The sequence below is a fragment of the Perca fluviatilis genome, chromosome 23 (genome assembly GCF_010015445.1).
Source record: "Perca fluviatilis chromosome 23, GENO_Pfluv_1.0, whole genome shotgun sequence".
NCBI lineage: Eukaryota > Metazoa > Chordata > Actinopteri > Perciformes > Percidae > Perca > Perca fluviatilis.
The window spans coordinates 3,856,881-3,879,380 of record NC_053134.1 but is presented as its reverse complement, the minus strand read 5'-3'; the positions used below and the strand labels follow the sequence as shown (position 1 = coordinate 3,879,380).

Genomic DNA, 22,500 nt, shown 5'->3' with positions numbered 1-22,500 from the left:
ATGACAGTGCGAGTGGCCTATGACACTCGAGAAGCTAAACATGTCCGACAACGCCACTTGGGATAGGCCCAAGACCTTTAAAGCACACAGATCCGTTTATCAAAAATTAGGGGTCAGAGACAATAATGTATTTATAAAAATATATAATTTTCTTTTCTTTTATGTTTCAAATATATCTTTTAAAATTATAGGATCTTTTATGTTAAAAGAAATTATATTCAAATAATTTAATATTAGGAAAGAAATAAACAAAACACAACTCAAATCAACAAACCAGCATGCATAATTAAAGAACCCAATTCAAACAAAAAGGAAAAGAACAAAAACCCACATGCGATATGTACACTGTTAAACTGCTCGGACATCCCCCCCCCCCCGAGCACACAGCTGATGGCCGAGCACACAGCTGATGGCCGAGCACACAGCTGATGGCCGAGCTCACAGCTGATGGCCCAGCACACAGCTGATGGCCGAGCTCACAGCTGATGGCCAAACACACAGCTGATGGCCGAGCTCACAGCTGATGGCCAAACACACAGCTGATGGCCGAGCTCACAGCTGATGGCCAAACACACAGCTGATGGCCGAGCACACAGCTGATGGCCGAGCTCACAGCTGATGGCCGAGCTCACAGCTGATGGCCGAGCACACAGCTGATGGCCGAGCTCACAGCTGATGGCCGAGCTCACAGCTGATGGCCGAGCCCACAGCTGATGCAAATTCTCCACCTCCCGGTCAAAGCCAGGCGACAAAAGCACAAAGCAAGCCGATCCACTTTTCCATGTTGATAAGAGCATTAAAATGAAAAAAAAAAATAATGGGACAAAAAAAAATCAAGGGACATTTAGAATAGATAGAAATGTGCGATTAATTGCAAATAAATATGTGAGGGTGGTTTCTTGTTTGTACAATTTACAGCAGAAGTTCTCTGAGAATCTCTTTTATATCCAAGAGAAATTGACTCATTGAAACTTAAATTTTCCGAAACTAATTGATATACCATCAGAAATGTAATCTACTCAGGACCTTTTCAATCGGAATCGATTCGGGAAATCATTGGGGATACCCAGTCCTAACACTGTATGTTTTAATGATGCAAGATTAGCTTTTCTCAGTCTCTGACTGTCCCTTTGCCTGGTTGACACCAGACCCAGCCCAGGGTCTGGGCAAGCTTCATTCACAGCCCATTTCCAAAGGGGCGTCACCAACGGACGCCACTCAAATGCCTCTGGGCGCAATTGGATAGTCCTTCAACCAATCAGAGTAACGATCAGGGTGACGTAGCAGCGACAGCGGCATCAACGGCTTGCCGCGCTTAGGTGGCCGGCTTGTTGAATGTAAACAAGAAGCTGTTCGCCGTCGCTGTGCTATCGTCATCGTGTAAAGCCCGCCTCAACGGTTGTGATTGGTGCCTCGATTTGGAAAAATTGGAAATGGGCTCCAATGGGCTCTTGGCCAGACGGACTTGCAGAGAAAATCTCAAATTTGCCAGAAGTTCGTCAGGGTTTTCCCAGGCTAACGGGCCCTAACATCTCTCCAGAACTCCAAAGCTAATATATTTTTTACACAACTTTTTCAGTTCTCAGTAATATTTGATGGTTAGCAGGTGTAATGTTAATTACAAACCTAAACTACAGCTCCAACGTTTCATTTATTACAACAGCACACATTAATCAACATTTCTGTAAATGTGTCAGTGTTAGCCAGCCGGCAAATTTTCAACTGTATACTTTTGGCGAGATGTTTCGAGACCAGAGCAACAGGAAACAGCAAGATATTTTAAAGTTTACAGACAGAAGACAACAAGACAATATAAAGACAACAACAGCAACAAAATAAGCATTCTCAAGAAGCCATGTGGTGTGTTTGTGCATGTTGCTTTAATGTTTTAATGTGATTTGCACTTACGATACCAAGACACATCCCTCGTGTGTGTAAACATACTTGGCAATAAAGCTTTTCTGATTCTGATTCTGATGTAGAGCAACAGGAAGCAGCAAGCCATTGGTACAGTAATACACAATCAGTACATTCAACCAAGCAAGCAACAAAACACAGCCAAGCAACGCCATTTCCTTGATACATGCAAACAAGCAGAGCAGCAATAAGCAATGAGACAAAAACTAAACAATTCTACAATTATGATGGAGATTTTGATAGAATATTAAACAACGCAGTACAGGTTAATAAAATGAATTAGTTAAAGGACAAGTGAGTTAAATGTGTTCTTCTTTGGCCCATGCTACACCCTTTCCAAGAAGTTTCAGTAGCCAGTAGCTTTACTGTAATCCTGCTGCCACACTGAAAAACATGACCCTCTTGGCCCAGGTAACAAGGATATATATGACATTATGTAACAGCAGGCTTTCTCTGGATTTACAGCTGAGTATCACCTGCATAAAAGTGAAAATCAGCGCTTAGGATCCCCCGAGGGAAGCTTGGAAATAAAGAATAAAAAGAGCCCCCAGGATAAACCCCTGGGGGACTCCACAACAGAGCCACTAGTCTGCGACTACTGAGGAAAACCTATTCAGTGTGACACCAAGGCAGTGAAATTGTAGTGATCTCGGCTCCCGTGTGGCTTAATGGAAACGTCCGCTCTGCTCGTTGATTGATGCCAACGCAGTCACTCTGGTTTTCCCCCGTTTCTTCCTTCTCACAGCTTTTTAAACATCAGTATCAGGCAGTAGTTTCCGTGTGTAAAGTGAAGGATCAGGTGGCCGGTATTTACTTTCATCATTTTATGTGTTTGATGAGGGCGTGTGAATCCCTCCGAGACTAATAGTAGCAGATATCACCATAACTTGTATCAGCTAACACTTCAGATCGTTTACAGGGACAAATTAATGAACGTATTCCGAACAAACTCAATCAGAATTAAAGTGCTTCAAGTGAACGCTACATTAGAATAAACTCACTCACTCTGAACCAAACCCTTACCCAAAAAAATCTCATTTTAAATATCTCATATTGACTAGTTTCCCCCACAATTGACCACTTATTTTGCGCCACATTTCTGTATTAGTTCCATAACCTCATGAAATTAGGTGTTACATCACCTGTGCGTCACAAGAAGAGACATTAGTCATGGCAAGTCAAACTTATGTTGCAACATGTTGTACGTAGCTTGGAGGATGCAAACTAAAGTAGAACACCTAGTTAACAACGAAAGGGAAATAACCACCAACGAATCAACAGCGATGAACCGCAGCGACTCACAACTGAGCGGCTTAAAGTTTGGAGGTACATCTTGTGCTTATATATATATATAATAATTCAGAATGTTTTTCTTGTACCCACAATGACAACAAACTTTAATAATTAATAACTTAATTTGTATAAATTGCTTTGACAAAAGAAACAAAAGCACATACAAATCAATACACGTACAACATTTACACACCATTGTAACAGTGAAAACAGCTTTAAAAGGACAGAAAAAAACGACATACAAAAGGAAATTGAACAGGTGATAGGGTAAAAAGATGATTAAAAAGACGGCATCACATAAAAGCAGGTCTATGAGAATAGATTTTAAAGAAGTGGCTGATTCAGCGAGCCTTATCTCCTTGGGTAGGTGCATTTGGTTTTGAGTTTGAGTTTCATCCAGAGAGAGTTGTGTGGAGCTGATAGTCTTAATTAGCTTTGTAGCAACTCATTTGGCAACGGCTTGAATGTAACATATTATTAATATCAAAGAGAGAGATGTCAGAATCACAACTGGTGACTGTCCAGCACTCAAAGCACTGTCCACACTCTGTACTTTGGTCCATACGGGGGCCTTGAACCCAACCCAACTCCCTACAGACTGAGCTACTGCCACCCCTCTTGAAAATAAAAATAAATGGGGAGTTGTTTTTTTTTAAATCTTAACGAACATCATGTCAAGCGCCACGTGCGTAACCTTCAGGAAGTGAAGGGACAACTGATTTTAACCTAAACCACATTTTTTCATGTCATTTTTTTAAATTTTTGTGAGAGAGACTGAAGCTGAGATCGAACGACTATCACACTTTTTAAAATCGGACTCCATGTAGAGGGAAGAAATGCGTTAATGACAGCTACTCCCGACCCAAGAATACGACATAAAACACAAATATAAAACAATATAAAACACAAATTTAAGGAACAGATAACTTCCAGGACTTTTTAACACATCGCTGATTCACATGAAACGTTCTCATGATAATGAAATCTCCCACAAACTCCCTCTGCTTTACATTGTTTGTTCTGTGTATCGTAACGAGGGGAATTCACACTCTACTGGTTCATCTGAAGTTCACAGCTGGTTGCCGGTGTGTGTGTTGTGTTTAAATAGTGTGAGTGGTTGCCAGGTTAGCCATCCTCTTGTTATCCTTTGTTCTTCTTTCTATACGACCTCTGACAACGTGACATCAGGGTTTACTTTACAGAAATATTTAAAGAAAGACTTGCAAGGGGGAAGTAAACTCAGGAGTTTTTGTTGTGTACATGCTGTACATTTATTCCAGTACTGTACTTAAGTATAATTCTGAGATACTCGTACTTTACTTGAGTATTTCCCTTCTGTGTTTCTTTAGGCCCAGATGAGAGACGGTGCGTTTTAGCAGCCCTGTGCGGTGTTTTCTAATGGTTTTCAATGAGAGGAAAGCATTTTGCTCGTTGCTTTTTGCTGCGTTGCTTTTTGCGTTGCTGCTTTTTGCGTTGCTGAGAAAATAAATGCCTGACGTCATATAACTCCACGGCAAAATAACGGTTGGCTGAGGACGAGTGATTCAATGGTTGCCAACCAGTCCTCCAAACCATCCACACTCTCCCATCGCGTAAAATAAGGACGCTTGGTCAGGGTATATACAGAAATGCTGGAGGTAAATTCAATACCTTTTAATACCATTTTTAATACCTTCTCAATATTTTTTAAAACCAACACGCCACTGAGTTGCAGGTTCATACGACAACACGTTCTCTAACCATTAAACAGAGTTTGAGATTTATAAAACTACTCCCTCTCGGCCAATAGAACAATGCAGATAGGGAAAGAATAGATTGAGACTCACTGACTTTGGAAACATCTTGCATTTATTTCACCTTTAGAATAAAATTAATAGATGAAATAAAATGTTGTTCGGACCTGCCCCCACTGCTAAAAAAAAAAAAATCCTAAAGGAAACACTGGAAATCCCAAATGAGTACACATGGAAAATATTCCATGAGGCAAGTGACATACAAGTAAACAGACATACATACAGACAAGCAAACAAGCATCCACCGTTTGAACTTGTGATGCTATTATGAACCATTTGAAACTAAGTGGTAAGTGCTTCTAACGATTGGGTCATAACCACGCGACTTACTGTCGCACAGTAGAGAAATTACCGTACAGTACAGGAGAAGCTTCGGAACAAAATATTTAATTTAAACCTTAATATAAGTGTCTGTCTCTGAATGTGTAATGTTTTAGATATCTAGAAACATGTTCTGACATCAAACACATAACTGGAGCAGCAGCATGTTGGAAAATACCCAGAGGAAGAGGACATAAGACAACAAAGAGCTGAAAGCCAGGAAGCAGCAAAAGGAAAGTACATCAAGTTTTTAACGGAAATTTCCTCTAAACTTGTCAAACGTCATTCCTTCAGGAGGAGAAACAAACTGAAGTGTGCGTGGTTCAACTTCTGCTTCTTTCTAACAAACACAAACACATTTTTTGATCTTCTGGTAACTTCCCCCTCGAATGTTAATGATTTCTATCAGTCTGTAATGACGTAAAAAGTCAAATAAATCAGTGTTTATGTCCCTTTTATGACATTGATCTCAGCTATTTCACAGTCAGCCACATAAATACTAATCAAACATAATTACTGAATAAACATAATTACTACATTTATAAAAATAAAAACATCCATCACTTTGTAAAAAGAGACTTCATTACTAGCACCTTGAATTCATCTATAAAAACACTTAAATTAATCACAACTATCGAAATACATGATTCTCGCTCATTTTTCATCGATCAAATAAAGACTCAGCTCTGCAAACGACGCGCTTGTTCCCATAGCGACAGCAGTGGCATCAGTGGTCGGGGTCATCTCTTCCCCCAGAAGTTGTCTCGTCTCTTCTGAGCGCGCTCCAGCACGCCGGACGCCACGGAGCAGGAGGCCGCCGAACGCCACGACATCACCGACAGACGGTCGTCTATGCAACGGGAGAAAAATAATCAATAATAGAAAGAACCTCAGCTCCATGTACTGGGGATAGACCTACAGTACAGGCCAAAAGTTTGGACACACCTTCTCATTCAATGCGTTTCTTTATTTTCATGACTGTTTACATTGTAGATTCTCACTGAAGGCATCAAAACTATGAATGAACACATATGGAATTATGTACTTAACAAAAAAGTGTGAAATAACTGAAAACATGTCTTATATTTTAGATTCTTCAAAGTAGCCACCCTTTGCTTTTTTTGATAACTCTGCAAACCCTTGGTGTTCTCTCAATGAGCTTCATGAGGTAGTCACCTGAAATGGTTTTACCTTCACAGGTGTGCTTTGTCAGGGTTCATTAGTGGAAGTTTTTCCCTTATTAATAAAAAAGCAAAGGGTGGCTACTTTGAAGAATCTAAAATATAAGACATGTTTTCAGTTATTTCACACTTTTTTGTTAAGTACATAATTCCATATGTGTTCATTCATAGTTTTGATGCCTTCAGTGAGAATCTACAATGTAAATAGTCATGAAAATAAAAAGGAAACGCATTGAATGAGAAGGTGTGTCCAAACTTTTGGCCTGTACTGTATGCAATGTGCTTTACGGTGTTAGCATAATGTAATTGTAATGTATTTATTTGAACGGGGACAGTGCACAAAAAACATTAATAGATGTCTTGTGCCAGGTTGTAGAAAATTGCTAGTTTCCGCCCGTAGTCCCTGGGCAGGTACATGGCGCAATAAAATACAGACAAAGTACCACTTTCTTAAAAACCAATGCTTTGCTAAGCGTGAGAATGAGTGCAAGTTAGCGCATGACATTAGCTCTGTAGGAAGAGTATTCCACTGGTTTATAGCCACAAAGGAGAATGATGTGCTCCCAAATGCAGCTCTGCGTTGTGGGAGACTACATTCGCCCCTTGTGGCTGACCTAGTTCCCCGTGTTGTTTTTTCAGAGCAGCGTGTAACAAATCTTTTCAGAGGACGAGCAGAAGCATTGGGAATTATTAAAAAAAGATTAAGCCAACATTTCAGTGAAATAGAACATTTTCAAGATTCAACATGTCATATTTAGTGAGAATATGACAGTGATGGTCACTGATGGCACTTTTATATAATGTTTCAAGTGGCCTGAGGGCTGTTTTACATGCCTGAGACCAACTTGAAATACGATATAAAAAATGTGGAATAATCATTGCGTATAGGTATGTACTTGATGCCTCAACAGATATATCAGGGTACCCTCAGGATCCTCCAACTTAAATTCAAGGCTTTTTAAGACCTTTTTAATACCATTTCAAATGAAATTCAATGCCAACTTCGTACCCATTCCAACAGAAGTATGAGGGGAAAATGTCAAATCTGTATAAATTTTAAAACCTAGAAAATAATTATGTACAAGTAGGCTACTTGAATTAAATAAACACATTGTATTTAAAGTATCAGTCATTTAATGCAATTTATTGGGTTATAATATAATCCAATAAAATAAGATAATTACACTGCATAAGAGCACACGATCCGCCCACAAAGCTACTTGCGTTTTGCGTTTCAGATCATTAAAATAGGGCCCAATATGTTCAAATGTTTTAAATGGTTTGCAGTTTGTTGTTTATTTTGCTGTTATTTTATTGTATTGAATAGTATGGCTATTTTTTCATCTTGTCTTGAATTTTGCAAAGGGATGGGGTGATGGCGAGTGGAGGGTTCAGATGGGGAGGTGATGTGTCCATGTCGTGAGTTTTGTTTAAAAAAAATAAAAAATAAAAAATGTTAATCTTAAAAAAAATAATAGAAGTACGAATATTATTATTTCAACATGTGTAAAGACGTTTTTAAAAAGGCCCTGAACACCCACACATGTGTTTCCAGTTAATCTGGCTGATTAAACCAGGACTGTGTGGGTGCGTTTAGACCACATGTGTCAAACTCAAGGCCCGCGGGCCAAATCTGGCCCCTGGCACATTCTGATCCGGCCCGCATATCAGTTTAGGTTCACAATAACTTTTGGCCCGCCAAACCAAAAACACGGGAAACTGTTTTTCAATTTGCAATTACGCAACGCTCAAAGCAGAATTTGGCAGATTTGCTGACTCTGAGAGTCAGAAATTCCCCCAGAAGAAGCAGAGAGTTTGATATTCAGGCTGTGAAAGAGCTTTTTGTGAGTCAGCTGGGTGGTAGCCTACTTAGAAAATGTAATCAGTGTTTTTGCTCGATTTGCTAAATTCTAGGACGGCTTTGGAACTTTTTTGCTCACTTTTTCAGGGCTTTATGTGGACCAAACTGTAAGTGAGAAGACTATATGAGACATGCAATAATTGAGTCAAAGATATTTTACTTTTTCGATGAAATAAAAGCATGTCAATAAACTATACATGTCTGGCCCTTGGCGCAATTCTCTTTTTCCAGTGTGGCCCTCTGGGAAACTGAGTTTGACACCCCTGGTTTAGACCGATTGATTCGATTGACATCTTCCTGAGTCTGTTAGCTCTGTTGCACCAGTTAGGGCGGGACAAATGACAGCTTTACCATTCTTATTGGTAGAAAGATTTGTGACCTAATGGGTCACAATAGGAATGTACACACGTACATGGTTATTTAAAAAAAACGGAGACATTTCCCTTCGTTTGTGCCCTTCGTTTACACACAAACTGAGAATTTGCCTCTGAAAGCAATGAGAGAGTGGAGATTTTGGAAAAATTGGTTTGCATGTGAACTGAGACAAACGGAGGTTTAGGCAGCCGATGAACTGCCTTCAGCTTGGTTGTGAGGACGGCGCGGGTAATGTCCTCCTTTTGATGAGGAAACTCCTCGGTACATGCGTTGGGGTAGTGCTCTAAAGAGAGGGTCAGTATGTCGGCATATTTACTTTGTCTCCCAGTCGATGTTCTCCTGTAATCTTTGTGGCTTTGTGATCTAAAGTTACATTTAACAGGAACTCTACCTCCTGGTCAGTCCATACGAGCGATGATCCTGGCGCCATCTTTGTTCAAAAGAGAGAGAGGAAGTGATTCGTTGCTGTTGTTGTTATTTTCGGGATTCTGATTGGCTAACGTGAGCTTCTCGTTACACTGCCACCTACAGGTGTGGCGTGCTCTTGACGGCATATAAACACGGGTTCATGTAAACCACATGTGTCAAACTCGAGACCCGTGGGCCAAATCCGGCCCCTCGCAGATTTTGATCCGGCCCGCATATCAATTTAGGTTCAGAATACATTTTGGCCCACCTACTTTTTGTTGCTTTATCTGTAGTTTTTAAATCACTTTTGGCACTTTTTTGCCATTTTTTCAGATGTTTTTGTCAAATGTTTTAACTATTTTTTTCCCAATGTTTTTGTGTTGCTTTTATCTTTGATGGCTAAGTTACATTTTTGGGGCTTTATGTCGACCAAGCTGTAAGTGATTAGACTATATGAGACATGCAATAATACAATAAAAGATGTTTGACTTTTTTTCGATTAAATAAAAGCATGTCAATAAAATGTACATGTCTGGCCCTTGATGTGATTTTTTTTTTTCCAGTGTGGCCCTCTGGGAAGTTGAGTTTGACACCCTGATGTAAACGAACACTTTTCTGAAAACTGACAGCTGTGCACGATGTTTTTTTTTAAAACGGAGAGGTTGAAATGTCAGTTTATGAAAATAGCCGGCCACAACGTAGCCTAAACTCTGGCCCACTTCAACTAAAGCAGAGATCTAATCAGCAACAATAACTGAAAGCAGCTGTGTGTGTGTGTGTGTGTGTGTGTGTGTGTGTGTGTGTGTGTTCAGAGGCTTTAAATGTTCACCTTCGTCAGAGCCGCAGCCTCCTCCTGAACACTGCAGCTCCCTGAACCTCAGACCCAGATCACCTGAGGACGCACACACACAGGGTTATTGATTCTTGATCAACAATATACCGCAGCAGAGATTCTCTATGACTAAAGATAGCACATTACACTCTGCAGCAATAATTTAAAACGCTACACACTTCAGTTCTCCTAAATGGGCATGTCCTGGTTTTGAAAAGTGTAGTGAATGTCGTGTGGATGGATGAAAAGTTATATTTGCAGAATGTATTGATACTTTCCTTTGCAAACATTAGATATTTATTACACAGCTAAACGCTAACATGCTCACAAAGACAAAGCTAACATGGCTGAAAATCCAATATTGCCATAAAGCAAACTTCCCCACAATGACCTCATATACCCAGAGATGTTAAAAGGGACAGTTACCGAGGTATTAGTGACAACGCTTTCATTGTCTCGCTGTGACGTTTAGTTTAGTGACAGTTTTCCAGGATGAATATGAAATTGGATCTGTTGAGAAAACTAGATGAAAAGGCAAAGAGAAGGAAGTGAAGAGGGGTGAGTGTGTGTGTGTGTAAAATATATATTTTTGAAAACTACAGAAGTGAGGAGGGAGAATGTGAATCTGCATGCTTGTTTCTTCCTAATAGCTTGACGGAGCAGGACATAAATTGGAGTAGAATTTTATTTTGAAATTGTCTCTTTAGTTTGTCTTATTGGATCGTGCACTTGTTTATGGTAAGGACCGGAGGTAGGACTTGACAAGCCTAGGCTTCTTTAAATTCAAAAGAACTTCATTCCTCCCATGCAGTCAACCAGTCACATAAAAGCAGACAAGAATAAACACCATCGCAGCCATACAATCAACCAACATGTCAGTAGCAGCTAGTCTCGTTTTGCCAGACGCTGGAGGAGGGTCTGGCTACCTCCCACAGCATTCGGGGATGGGAGAAAAACGTGCTCTGGTTTATTGGCATTTCTTTAAACCAATCACAATCGTCTTTGGCAGTGGTAAGCACCGGGCGGAGCCACGATGCCTCTGCAAAATAGAGTCGGGAAGGATTTTGTTTTGTTTGAACGTGTTGTGGCATCACAAGGGGACGTGTGGTAGAGGGACGCTATTTTCCTCTACAGGAGTGGCTACCCTGTGACAAAATGGCCACCACCTAAACTACAAGTCCCAGAATGCACCGCACAGGGAGGTGCAAATGCCTCAGCCCGTTGATTACAGCAGGTGCTCATGCACTGGGAGAAGACAAAGAGAGCAGAGGCAGAGATAAGAAAAGCAGAGTTCATGGGGAAAGAACCTAAGCTACCAGGACTTTGCTAAACCTAGTAGTTTTACTCCCAGTACGTTTTGAGTTGGAGTTACTGTTTTTTGTTGGACTATTTTCTGAAAAGACTGCTTACAATAAAACCTCTGTTTGCCTGCAACTACTTTTTGGCTTGTCTCTGCCCTACACCCCAGCTGCTGAAAAGAAAACCTCTCATGACATCACAGTGTGTACGTTCAAAGGTTGTTTTAGTCGTGCAACAGAAAACTCAGAGTGGACAGATAGTCTAGCTAGCTGTCTGGATTTACCCTGCAGAGATCTGAGGAGCAGTTAACCATAGTCCTCACAAATCCTAAATTCCTAAAAACAACTCCACTAGCTTCCCATCTCCCACCAGATCACCTACAACATCCTGGTCCTCACCTATAAAGCCCTCCACCATCTGGCCCCCTCATACCTCACGGACCTCCTCTCCCCGTACCAACCCCCACGGCCCTCAGATCCACCTCAGCTGGTCTCCTCTCCATCCACAAGCCTAACCTCCGCAGTTTTGGGGACGGAGCCTTCTCCAGGGCAGCTCCCCAGGCTCTGGAACTCCCTCCCCCAAGAGATCTGCACCTCTGAGTCCCTCAGCGTCTTCCAGTCCCGCCTCAAGACCCATGTCTTCACCTCTGCCTATCTGTAGCCCCATGCCCCGCTCCCTTTTCATCTGTGCCTGAATCTTGTTTTATTTTGGTTCTTGCCCTGTAAAGCGACTCTGAGTCCTTGAAAAGCGCTATACAAATTACATTTATTATTATTATTATTATTATTATTAAATCCTCCGGACTTTAGAACGGCAACATGCAATCCCGGAAGTGGAAAGTCAAGGACATAGACTAGTAGCAGCAGACCAACAAATGGGCAAACCAGGCAAGAGCAGCAAAGCACACACAGATTATCGAAAATAAGCTAAATAAAATTAAATATAAAACAATAAAACCAGGGTTTCCCACAGCACTTTGCGGCTAAGGCGGCCACCTAAGCAACACACGCCTGCCGCCTTAAAAAATTAAAATGTATATGAGCGATATCCGCAGGGTTACCGGTTTTCTCCCTTTCATTCATAAACCACACAGCTGACAACCTGCAGGTGGAGGTGGTGGAAACAGGCTCGGACATAAACGCCACGGGCTGCTGTGTCTCGCAAGCGGTTTCAGGAAAGTGGCTGCATGTGTTCGACAACGCACAGAACATTTACCGGTACAAGCCCACAGCTGTCCGCGGACACTCCCGGACGGTGAACTGAGACTCCGTTTCCTGCTTGTCGGTTAATGATCGGTTAACATTTCATTTCATTGTTCTTTGTTTTGGAAGGCTGGCTGCCAAAAATCACCACTTACTAGCTAATTAATTAGCCTGAGGAACTCATGAGTCTTGGTTGATAAGAAAAAAATGTAGGTGAGAAGGAAGAAAAACATTTTAAAAAAATGGCAAAAAAAAAAATTTAATCAATTCATTGATTAATTAATCAGTTTAGTCCATTTTTAAAAGCATAAATGCCAAAATGTCTGCTGCTTTCCTCTGATTTTACGGGAAAAAAATGTTTACTACTCCCTGATATGATATTAACCAGACAAAACCTTTTTAGTTGCAGGTTAATTATCAACACATGAGCAGCTCACCGTTGTGCTGGAAGTCGGCGTGCCTCAGAGTGCCTTGGATACAGTGCTGCAGGGGCGGGGCTACAGGGGGCGGAGGCGTCTGCTTCGTCCTGATTGGTTTAGAGGCAGGACTCAAGGCTGGTTTGTGGTCGGGGGCGGGGCCAGATGGGGGGGAGGAGGAGGAGGAGGAGGACGGGAGGTGGGGGGAGTTATTGTCCGGCCACGCCACCTTCGGTTTGATTGGCACGTCGACAGCAGTCTCCGCCCCCGCTGCCATGGAAACCGCTGACCCACACCTCTGAAGACAACAACACCTCAGCATAATAATATGATATAACGAAATATGATTTGATTTAATACGTTTGATTTCAATATTACCTGTTTATACGGAGAAGATTCATCACTGCTCTTCAGTTTTCCCACCAGTATAGCGCCTCCTGGAGGACAAAGGTCAGAGGTCACACACTGGGCTCTGAGCTGTGTGTGTGTGTGTGTGTGTGTGTGTGTGTGTGTGTGTGTGTGTGTGTGTGTCTCTCTCTACCGGTGGCAGGTGTGGTGAGGTCATGGTGAGTTCTCTGAACCGGTCCTATCTTCAGCCTTGGAGTAGGTAATCTTCCCTCCTCCCTGCACGCACACGCACACACACACACACACACACACACACACACACACACACACACACACACACACGACAAATCAGGCCAATTTAGGAGGAGATTTATTGAGACATCTGGAGGGAGCTGGAGGATGCTGCGAGTAGTCCAATTAGACAGAAATTAAGGAAATTTAAGTTTGAGTAAAATTTAGCAGCTCAACATAATATCTGAAGATGAAATCAGTATTTTGGGATAATTATCTAAAGTTAATGTGGATTGCATTTGTCTGTGGACAAGCAACAACAACAACAACTACAACAATTACACTTAAACTGATGTCAAAAATCAGAACTTACTCATCGTTTTTTTCTTCTTCTTCCTCCTCCTGTCCTTCTGCTTCTCCTTCTCCTCCCCAGGCCGAACGCCTTTCAGCAGAAGGACGAGGAGGTGTCTGTGCTTTCGTCTCTGTGTTTTTGTTCCCTGAGCCGGTAACAGAAAGCCTCTTACTGGACTTACTGGACTGGCTGGAAACAACACACAAAGACAGTAGTGCTTGGCTCGATTGAAGAAATTCTTAGTCGACTAACACTCATTCAATTGTACCGACTAATCGATTAGTTGATTTAATCGACAGATCTGTAAATCTGAGTTTCTCTGCAAAGAGTCATGCAAAAGCACCACTTTAATTCTTGTGTTTACCAGAGATGTGCTCGTACGGTTGTTGGAAATAAGTCATTCAGCATGAAAACAGCATAAAACATGACTGAAATCTAAGTTGACTAAGACCAAAACGACCGATTAGTCGACTAATCGACTAAGAGGGAGCAGCCCTGAAAGACAGACACAAACATTTGCTCAGAGAAGATTTTCAGATGATTGATATTCTCTCTCTCTCTCTCTCACCTGGCCAGGTCCAGGGCCTCCACAGGGGAAATGCTGCGGCTGTCAGCGGCATGACAGGGGTCAACGGTCAGGCGGGGGGTGGGGGGGTCAGTTGCCGAGTCGGTGGTGTCCGATGGCTCCCACAGAGCGTTGTGTTCGGACAGCAGCTGGCTCAGGTGATCTCTGGAGAAATTCGCCCCCCAGGCTCGAAGGCGGTACGACAAGGCCTTCTGCCTCAACTCCTTCACCTGGACGGGAACACACCGCGAGTCTTTAAAAAGTATCCCCGAGAATTAAAGTCAGAATCTAATCGTTTGCACATGACGCAAAGATACTGCATGAGGTGAAAGGGATAGGTGCATTACAGGAAGTCAGTTATTGCTCTTTGGCCCAATTACTGTAATTCCTTAGGCATTTAAAGGACAAATCCGGCGCAAAATGAACCTAGGGGGTTACTAACACATGGGTAACGAGTCGACCGTTCTCTGGGACATGTTTTCATGCTAATCGAATGTGACCAGTTTTAGCGCAAAACGGTAATTAGCTTATAACGCTAGTAGTCGGAGCATGCTAAAGTAACAATAAATCTCTATTTCTACACCTCTAACAAGGCTCAAAATAGCACCACACTTCCACGGTAGCATAATGAGGGTCCCTACATGGAAACCCAAGCACTGAGAACTTTGTAAGTGTGCAGACAGTTTATTAAAAAGACAGTTTAGACAGTATAGAATGAATGTGGTCTAGACCTAGACCAAGTGTCTTGAGATAACCAGGGCTTTATTTGAGCCGGAACATGTTCCGGCACATCCGACGTTGGATCCAGAACCTTTTTTATTGGATCCGGATCCTCCTGTGGTGTCACCAGGAAAAATTAATCGCCTAAATGAAAAAAATAAACTACTGTTTGTGTAGTGTTCAATGCGGTTATCTGTTTTGTTAGTCGTTATTCCCCATTGAAGTTCCACAAAAATCTTGCGTTTGCTTTTTTGATGCGTTTTGAGGTGAATTTTCAGGGTAAGAGGGACGGGGGAGAGGGAGGGAGGGAGGGAGGGGGGGGGGGAGGCACCTCAACAGCGCGGCGCTGCACTTCTAGTGACACAAGCACTCGTGCTGCTTGAGGTTGCTGTTAAATCCTCATTTAACTCGGTAAAAATGTCAAAAAGACAACAAAGTTTGCTTAACTTGTTCAAATCCGCTGGCCAGTCGGATCCCAAACAAGCAAAAACCGTTTCTGCTCATCAAGAACGTGCAGACCACGGTGGGTTTTTTGGTTAATTTAATAGTCCGATGGATAATTGCTGCTTGTGAAAACGATTGTTGCAGTTTATTTTTATTTATTTTTACATTTTGCACCGATGCAGTGCGTGTCCTGAAATAAAAAATAAACATTGCCCTGATGTACACACAGCGTTGTTTAGGTTTTTTTTAGTCAGCGAAGCTACGTAGGCAGTGTCATTTTTATTTTTTTGTTCAGTAACCTCCAACCCCCGTTTTTAGTCGCCAGATCCACCCCTCCTCTGTGCTCCGGGACCTCCCACTTTACAAATTAGGCACTGGAGATAACTTATGTTATGATTTGACACTAAAGATGATAGGAATTTAATTTAATTGCTTAGTGCCTGACTGCCGCAATTTCCATTAACATTTTAACTCTCATTCTAACTTCTCTGAGTCATAACTCAGTCAAATCTGAATCAAAGATATGTTTAGATTCAGTGTGACTTTCACTTTCTGCAGATAAATCTTCCATAAATTTTTCTCAGAAATCATTGAAAAATAGGTGGTCCTTATAACTGCAGAACTTGCCTGAGAATCTTAATGTTTTTAAGTTTTCTTTAGCATCAAAGTAATCCAGTGATAGTTAGGTCTGTACATACATGAGTACACTGCAAACAGGAGCTGCGGATAGCTGATTTTGACAATTTGCCAATTTTAATACAAAATATCGCTTCACGTGATGAGACAACAACGCAGAGTCATGATGAGGTTTGTAATTTACTGCTACAGTAGGCAACTCTGATGCTTGAAAAGAAGTTGCAAAGGAGAACTGAATGAGAGTTTGTCTCCTTTGCTTTCTGGTTATCACTCCGCTTTAGTTTGTACCCACGCTGACACACTTGGAGTGTCAAGTTTCATTTCCCCCACTCTCTCATTTCATCTTGCTCTTATTTAGACTAGTTGGGAAGACAACATAACCACATGTAAAGGTCGATCAAGGCCACAACAGATTCTCCTCCCTAGTCCCTACGTGGACACTAACAGGCACTAGTGCTTTATTCTTATTGTGAGAATGAAGCTGTACACAAGTTGTGGCAGCCAGTCAGAGACGTTTACGTTTGCTCAGTGAAGCACAATAGTTCCTGGATCATCGGAAATTAAATTACTTTTTGGGGGGGGGGGGGAGGAACTGCAGACCCTCGCTCCTAAGACCCTTAAAAGGTATTATGGAGGATTTTCTTTTTCCGGGTGGATCATCAAGACTATTGGTCCTCCTAGTTGTCAATCATTCTGGTGATATGTTTACGTAAGGCCGTGGTACGTGCTCGTCCCGAGGGTAGTTTTCGCTTTCTGTGCATGAATACTTTCAGGTGTATATGTGTGGTGAGCTACGGTTTCAGCCATTCATTGAAGCTCGCCGTTCTCACCGTGTTTTTTCAAAATGTCTGAGGGTCGCAAGAGAAAAAGTGTCTACGAATTGTACGACAAGAAGAGAAAGGCCTCTGAAGAAAGAAACAAGACCGGAGTGTTTTTGGGAGAATATTTCACACGCTGGCGTGCGCTAAAAGCACAGGTTGGGCTCTCCACTGATGCCTCAGTCGCCAAGTTTCTACTCGACAGGTAAAGTTTGGCGTGCTATTTGGAGAAATCCATTTAAAATCACTGCTAGTGAAAGTTGATGTAAGCTCTGATTAGCGATGCTAGCCCTGGCACAAGTCACGCACCGCGCACACACGGTAAACATCTCCATTTGTGAAAAAGTGCAAATCTTCTTTCTGAAAGTAGCTCGTATGAGCCATGCCGACAGCAACTTGTAAACAGTGCACTCTCGTGCACACGTTTAATAGGCGTTCCCTCTCGGGAGCAGGGAGAGTGCTGCGCATGTGCATTTTTTCAAAAAGTGGAGAGGGCGGTTCTTTTCTAAAATTCGGGATAATCCTCCACTATACCTTTAAGACTTAAAATAGCTCAAATATACCAGAGTGCAATCACTAATATATGATCAACCTTCTGACTCGACGCCTGAACCTGAACATGAAGAAGGATGCATTAGAGGGTCTAGATCCAGAAGGCCTCTTTGACTTAGGCCAATAAATATCAGAGTAGAACGGACGTCGAGTCAGTCAAATACACCAAACACTCTTGGTATTTTAAAAAGGTTAGTTCGTATTCCCCAAAGTCACACAATAACAAACAAACAGCAACTACCGTGTTCTGCGAGATAAAATGACTGTTTTTCTCAAAAAGGAGTCTGGTGGCTTTGAAGAGAGCAGAGATAACGGCTTCAGTTCCCCGTCCTAAAGGGCTGTCTGACAAGGTAATGCGGTGAAAATATTCTAAATATAGCATCCACTTAAACTGATTTCTTAGGTTTAGCTGCCTCCCCGGTCCACAGCAGGGCACTGCTTAGCTTCCGTGTCGGTACTCCTGTCTGCTTCTCCAAACTGGGAACATGCCGACCGCAGTCTACTGTAGCTTACACACTGACTATGGAGAAGTAGCTCATACAACCACGCTTCAAAAGATCTGAACTATGCCTTTAAATGATCATCCACATTGACTAGTCCTTAGCTGCAGCCCTGATAAATATATTGCAGTGCTGCAGACGGGCTCATACATTGAACAGACAGAGAATTGCTGTCAGTTTACACATTCAGCGTTCGGGAAGCAGCAACACGAAAGCAACAAAACAGACTGTGGAAATTTGAAATCTGTCCGTCTCAAAAAACTTTTCTGTTAGTCAAAAAAACCTGCCGACTAAACTGAAACAGAAGTAGGATAGAGGAGGATTACAGGTCTAATGTGTAGGAACCACGACTCATTAGCTCATTTTAGTGCACATAGAGGGGAAATGCTGAATGACAAGTTGAAAGGGCAGTTATGAGAAGTGATAAACAGGTTCGTGCAATCACACCTGCTTTTCCTTAATAGTTGTTCAAGTCGTTATCAAACCTAGTTTCAGGTCAAATTTGCAGGTGTAGATTCTGGTAAGCCTGAGAGCAACCTGATCCTGACCCCAGCCAAAACCCTGGATAACCCCCGGCCTCATTTTCAAAGCTAACCTCAGTCTCTCAGACCTAAAACCTCAACCCCAAGACGAACAGTAAGGCTGATGCTGCACATCTCTACGGTGACTGACGCCCCGCTGACTCACAGAGGCTTGATTATTTCCTCTGAACAGACAGCAACTGATGTCAGCATCCACCCCACACTACGAAACGTTTTACAGGCCAGACTCAACCACAGGGACGATGGAAAGTTAACCGGACGGTTCAACATCGCCCACAGATTCATTCAGTTCATTTATTTAGAAGAGATCATTAGCTTATTGTTGGCTCCATCAGCACAAACTCATGTGTTTTGCAAGAACATAAAAACTACTGAAATTCGGATAACGCTACACTCGATAGGTACATCAAGCTTAAATGAATGCAGTCTAACAACAGTTTAAGTCACTCACTACAGTCTAACTTTTTCAAAATGGACACAACACAGATGATAGCGTACACTATGGTAGCCATCCACAGATACAGTGAAGCTTAAGGACCCACTGTGCCTCCCACATTTAACATTAAAACATGATGTATAAATAATGTATGAATATTGATCCATCCGGCCAAGTTTAATATGCAACTAAATTTGTATACAATAATGTTATTTACTTTTTTTTTTTTTTCCTGTGATATCCCTCTCAAGCCCATCAGGGGTGACCCATCCATCCTACTTTGTCCTAGATTGATCACACACACACACACACACACACACACACACACACACACACACACACACACACACACACACACACACACACACACACACACGTTAATGTTTTGTCTTCTGGCATGCGATCAATAAATAAATTTAAATATTGCATCGGTGCCCTTCCAGATATTGCACATCCTACAACCATAATGGAAAGTACCACAAATATTACCTATGCTTAGCACATTTGGTACAAAATTAGCACCTAATGTCTTCTTGCGACCTCTCATCACAGGTTGGCTTTTTACTTGTTGTTCAACATGTGTCATTGGAATCTTAAAGGCTTAAAAAGCTGAAACTTCCCAGAATTCCACATCGAAAAAGTAAAAAGCAGAGTTTAAAACGGTGAAAATAAGCCTAATTGTGTGAAGAAGATTTTTTTTTAAATGTTATTTCTAACCCGGGTAAGTACCCTGCGACCCCTCTGGGTGTCCTGACCCCCACGCTGGGAGCCACTGGTCTAAAATAGCATTGCATGCTTTAGCATTTAGATTTCCCTTCACTGGAACTACAGGGCCAGGTCCAGTCCTTCCACACCTGTGAACACAGAGATGGAAGAACACTGTTGTCTAAAATATAATTGTAAGTTGCCACTTTAAGACTTCCCTTCACTGGAACTAAGGGGCACAAACCAAAAACCACAGCTGTCTTGCACTAAAAAATTTAGAATTGTAGAAAGCGTTTCCCTGCACAGGTTTAGGAAATTTAATTTACGTTGTTTGATGTGTTCAGCTGAAATCTGCAGAATCAAGCAGAAAAGTGTTTAATCTTGCAAAAGTAGCTGTCCCGCTCCTTAAACGACACTTTCCACAAGACTAGTGGGAAACCTACCTGTGTGTGTGTGTGTGTGTGTGTGTGTGTGTGTGTGTGTGTGTGTGTGTGTGTGTGTGTGTGTGTGTGTGTGTGACTAACAGTTAGCAGTTTCCCTGAAATGAAGCTCTGTGGTTTTACTGCTGACACTCTGGGTTTCCATCACTAACACACACAAACACACAAACACACACACACACACACACACACACACACACACACACACACACACTTTAGCTAGCAGGCGGCCATCCCCCCCCCCCCACCCCGACTACCACATGAATTGAAAGAGATAAGGGAAATAGTGATCAGTCAGATCAACCTCTCTCTTTCTGTGATGTGTTTAGATGTGCAGGTAAGCAAAGTCCTGCAGATTTTTTTATTCTAGCCAACAAAAAGCACCGCCAAGTATTGTGTGTGTATCACCGCCTGACGTAGCATTAAAACACAGCAGTGAACCACAATGACTACATTTACGTGCACATATCATTCTGTTTTTTCAGCGGTGGCGGATTTGTTGGACCGTGCGAACACAGCGTCCCTCTTTCACTCCTTCCACCAGCTTATAGAAAAGAATCGGCGTTGTTACGTTTGCGCTTATCCAAAAACCTGCCGATATCCAAGTCTTTCATGATGTTTAAAAGTAGCTGGGTTTCTCCTTCCGACCAGAAATGTGGGATTTTCTTTCAGACATTCATCTCTACCGCGGCCTTGCAAACTGTCGGCTGGTTGGTTTGCGTTCAACAACCATGGCAACGCACAGAGCTGACCGTAAGCCGCCAACAGGCAAGAGGCCGTAAACTGTCACAAACTGCAGTAAAAACCCCGATTGAGACGCAGATTCTGAATGTGCTGTATACATCCAAGGAATGCTTCTAAAACCTCAATAATACCAGAATATCCCACATGTCTTAACCCCTGTGTTGAGCTTCGGGTCCCCCGGTGACCCTTGCGTACTATGTGATGTCATTTCATGTGAACTGGCACGGGGGGGGAACCGTGCTGCGATCGAAAGCGTTTGGACAGGCTAATACAAAATGTAAATAAACTAACCAAGTCCCCATGACACGAAGGACAATACAAGGCAGAAAATGCAAAATTCAGAAAAAAGGCCTCATTTGGAACATGTAACTCAGAATATTGTCATATTTGGAATATTAGTGTGCATGTAAACATACTCACTGTTGCACTGGGTGACAAGTTCCTTCATTACCATGAACACACACATACTGCAGTTTGTTTTGACTCAGTCCCACACACACCGTCCTGCTGCCACAATTACTCACTAGAGCACCAAATGTGGATTAATCTGCCGCGGAAAATAGTCCCCAACAAATACACTATTTCCTCCTGTTTGTTTGATTAAAAACGACAGTGACCAGCGGTTTAGGAGCTCACTCAGAGATGGACTGTAAATTAGGAATCAGAAATTGATTCTCTTCGCATCTGAAGAGCCTCCTCTGTATGTTTTGTCAGTGTGCTGGTGTTTCTTCATATAATATCGGACTGTTTCTCTTGGCTACACACACCTTCAACACACTACTTCTTAAAAACCTGCAAACTCTTTCACTTTTGTTTCTCACCGTGGAGTTTCCATGTTTGAGGACTGTCCTTTAGTTCTTAAAAGGTGCTCTAAGCACAATTTCCTGGGAAAATGAAGATTGAAAAAATATTATTTTATACTGTATTTTAATTTGCTTTTCCACGTGCCACAATTTGGTAATGTAATTGTACTTCTTCCAACATTCCTGGCTTGTTAGCTAACGTGTTTTGAAGTTATTTGAAGGTGTATTTTTTTTCCTCTTCAATGGCGCTAGGCTAGCAGTTTCCCCCCTGCTTCTGGCCTTCATGCTAAGCTAGGCTAAACATGAGCCAGACACACCATCTGTAGTGACATTCAGCTTCTCATCTTGAACAAGAGACTGAACCCTGACCTGAAGGGCCACGCCGTCCGTGGCTCCGCCCCCCTCTGGGATCCTGTAGAGGGGAGAACGAAAGCTGGACTCATACTCTGTCAACATCCTGTCAGACAGACAGACACTCATAAACACGATGAATTTATAACACACAGTAACACACAGTAACACACACACACACACACACACACACCTGTGTCCTCTCTGCACTTGAGGAGGAAGAGAAGGGGGCACAGTATCTTCTTTCCGAGGGGCAGGAACATCATGTTTGGGGCGGGCCTTCTTCTCTGACTCCTGCCTTCTCTTTTTGTTGCTCTGGAGACGAAAACAGAAATATTGACTGCAGGGAAAACAAAAATACAATACAATAGTGAAAAAATAGCATTTACAAAGACTCTGACGCCATGATAATGTC

General features: G+C 42.2%; 1 protein-coding gene across 4 annotated transcripts in view; it reads right to left on the bottom strand.

Annotated features, from left to right (window-relative positions):
• Positions 1-6,061: 6,061 nt before the first annotated feature.
• The window catches only part of mdm1 (Mdm1 nuclear protein), a 31,324-nt gene continuing 14,885 nt past the window's right edge, over positions 6,062-22,500 (bottom strand). For 2 of the 4 annotated variants that reach the window (XM_039792093.1, XM_039792091.1), the window contains 9 exons: positions 22,279-22,400; positions 22,104-22,191; positions 14,398-14,624; positions 13,851-14,018; positions 13,440-13,522; positions 13,277-13,335; positions 12,920-13,196; positions 9,979-10,041; positions 6,062-6,174 (listed from right to left, as the gene is read on the bottom strand). In XM_039792093.1, the coding sequence (XP_039648027.1) occupies positions 6,065-6,174; positions 9,979-10,041; positions 12,920-13,196; positions 13,277-13,335; positions 13,440-13,522; positions 13,851-14,018; positions 14,398-14,624; positions 22,104-22,191; positions 22,279-22,400 (1,197 nt within the window). In that variant the 3' untranslated portion in view covers positions 6,062-6,064. Of the gene's footprint in view, positions 6,175-9,978; positions 10,042-12,919; positions 13,197-13,276; positions 13,336-13,439; positions 13,523-13,850; positions 14,019-14,397; positions 14,625-22,103; positions 22,192-22,278; positions 22,401-22,500 lie in introns of those variants that run through there. The other 2 variants (XM_039792092.1, XM_039792094.1) reach the window with 2 other exon arrangements.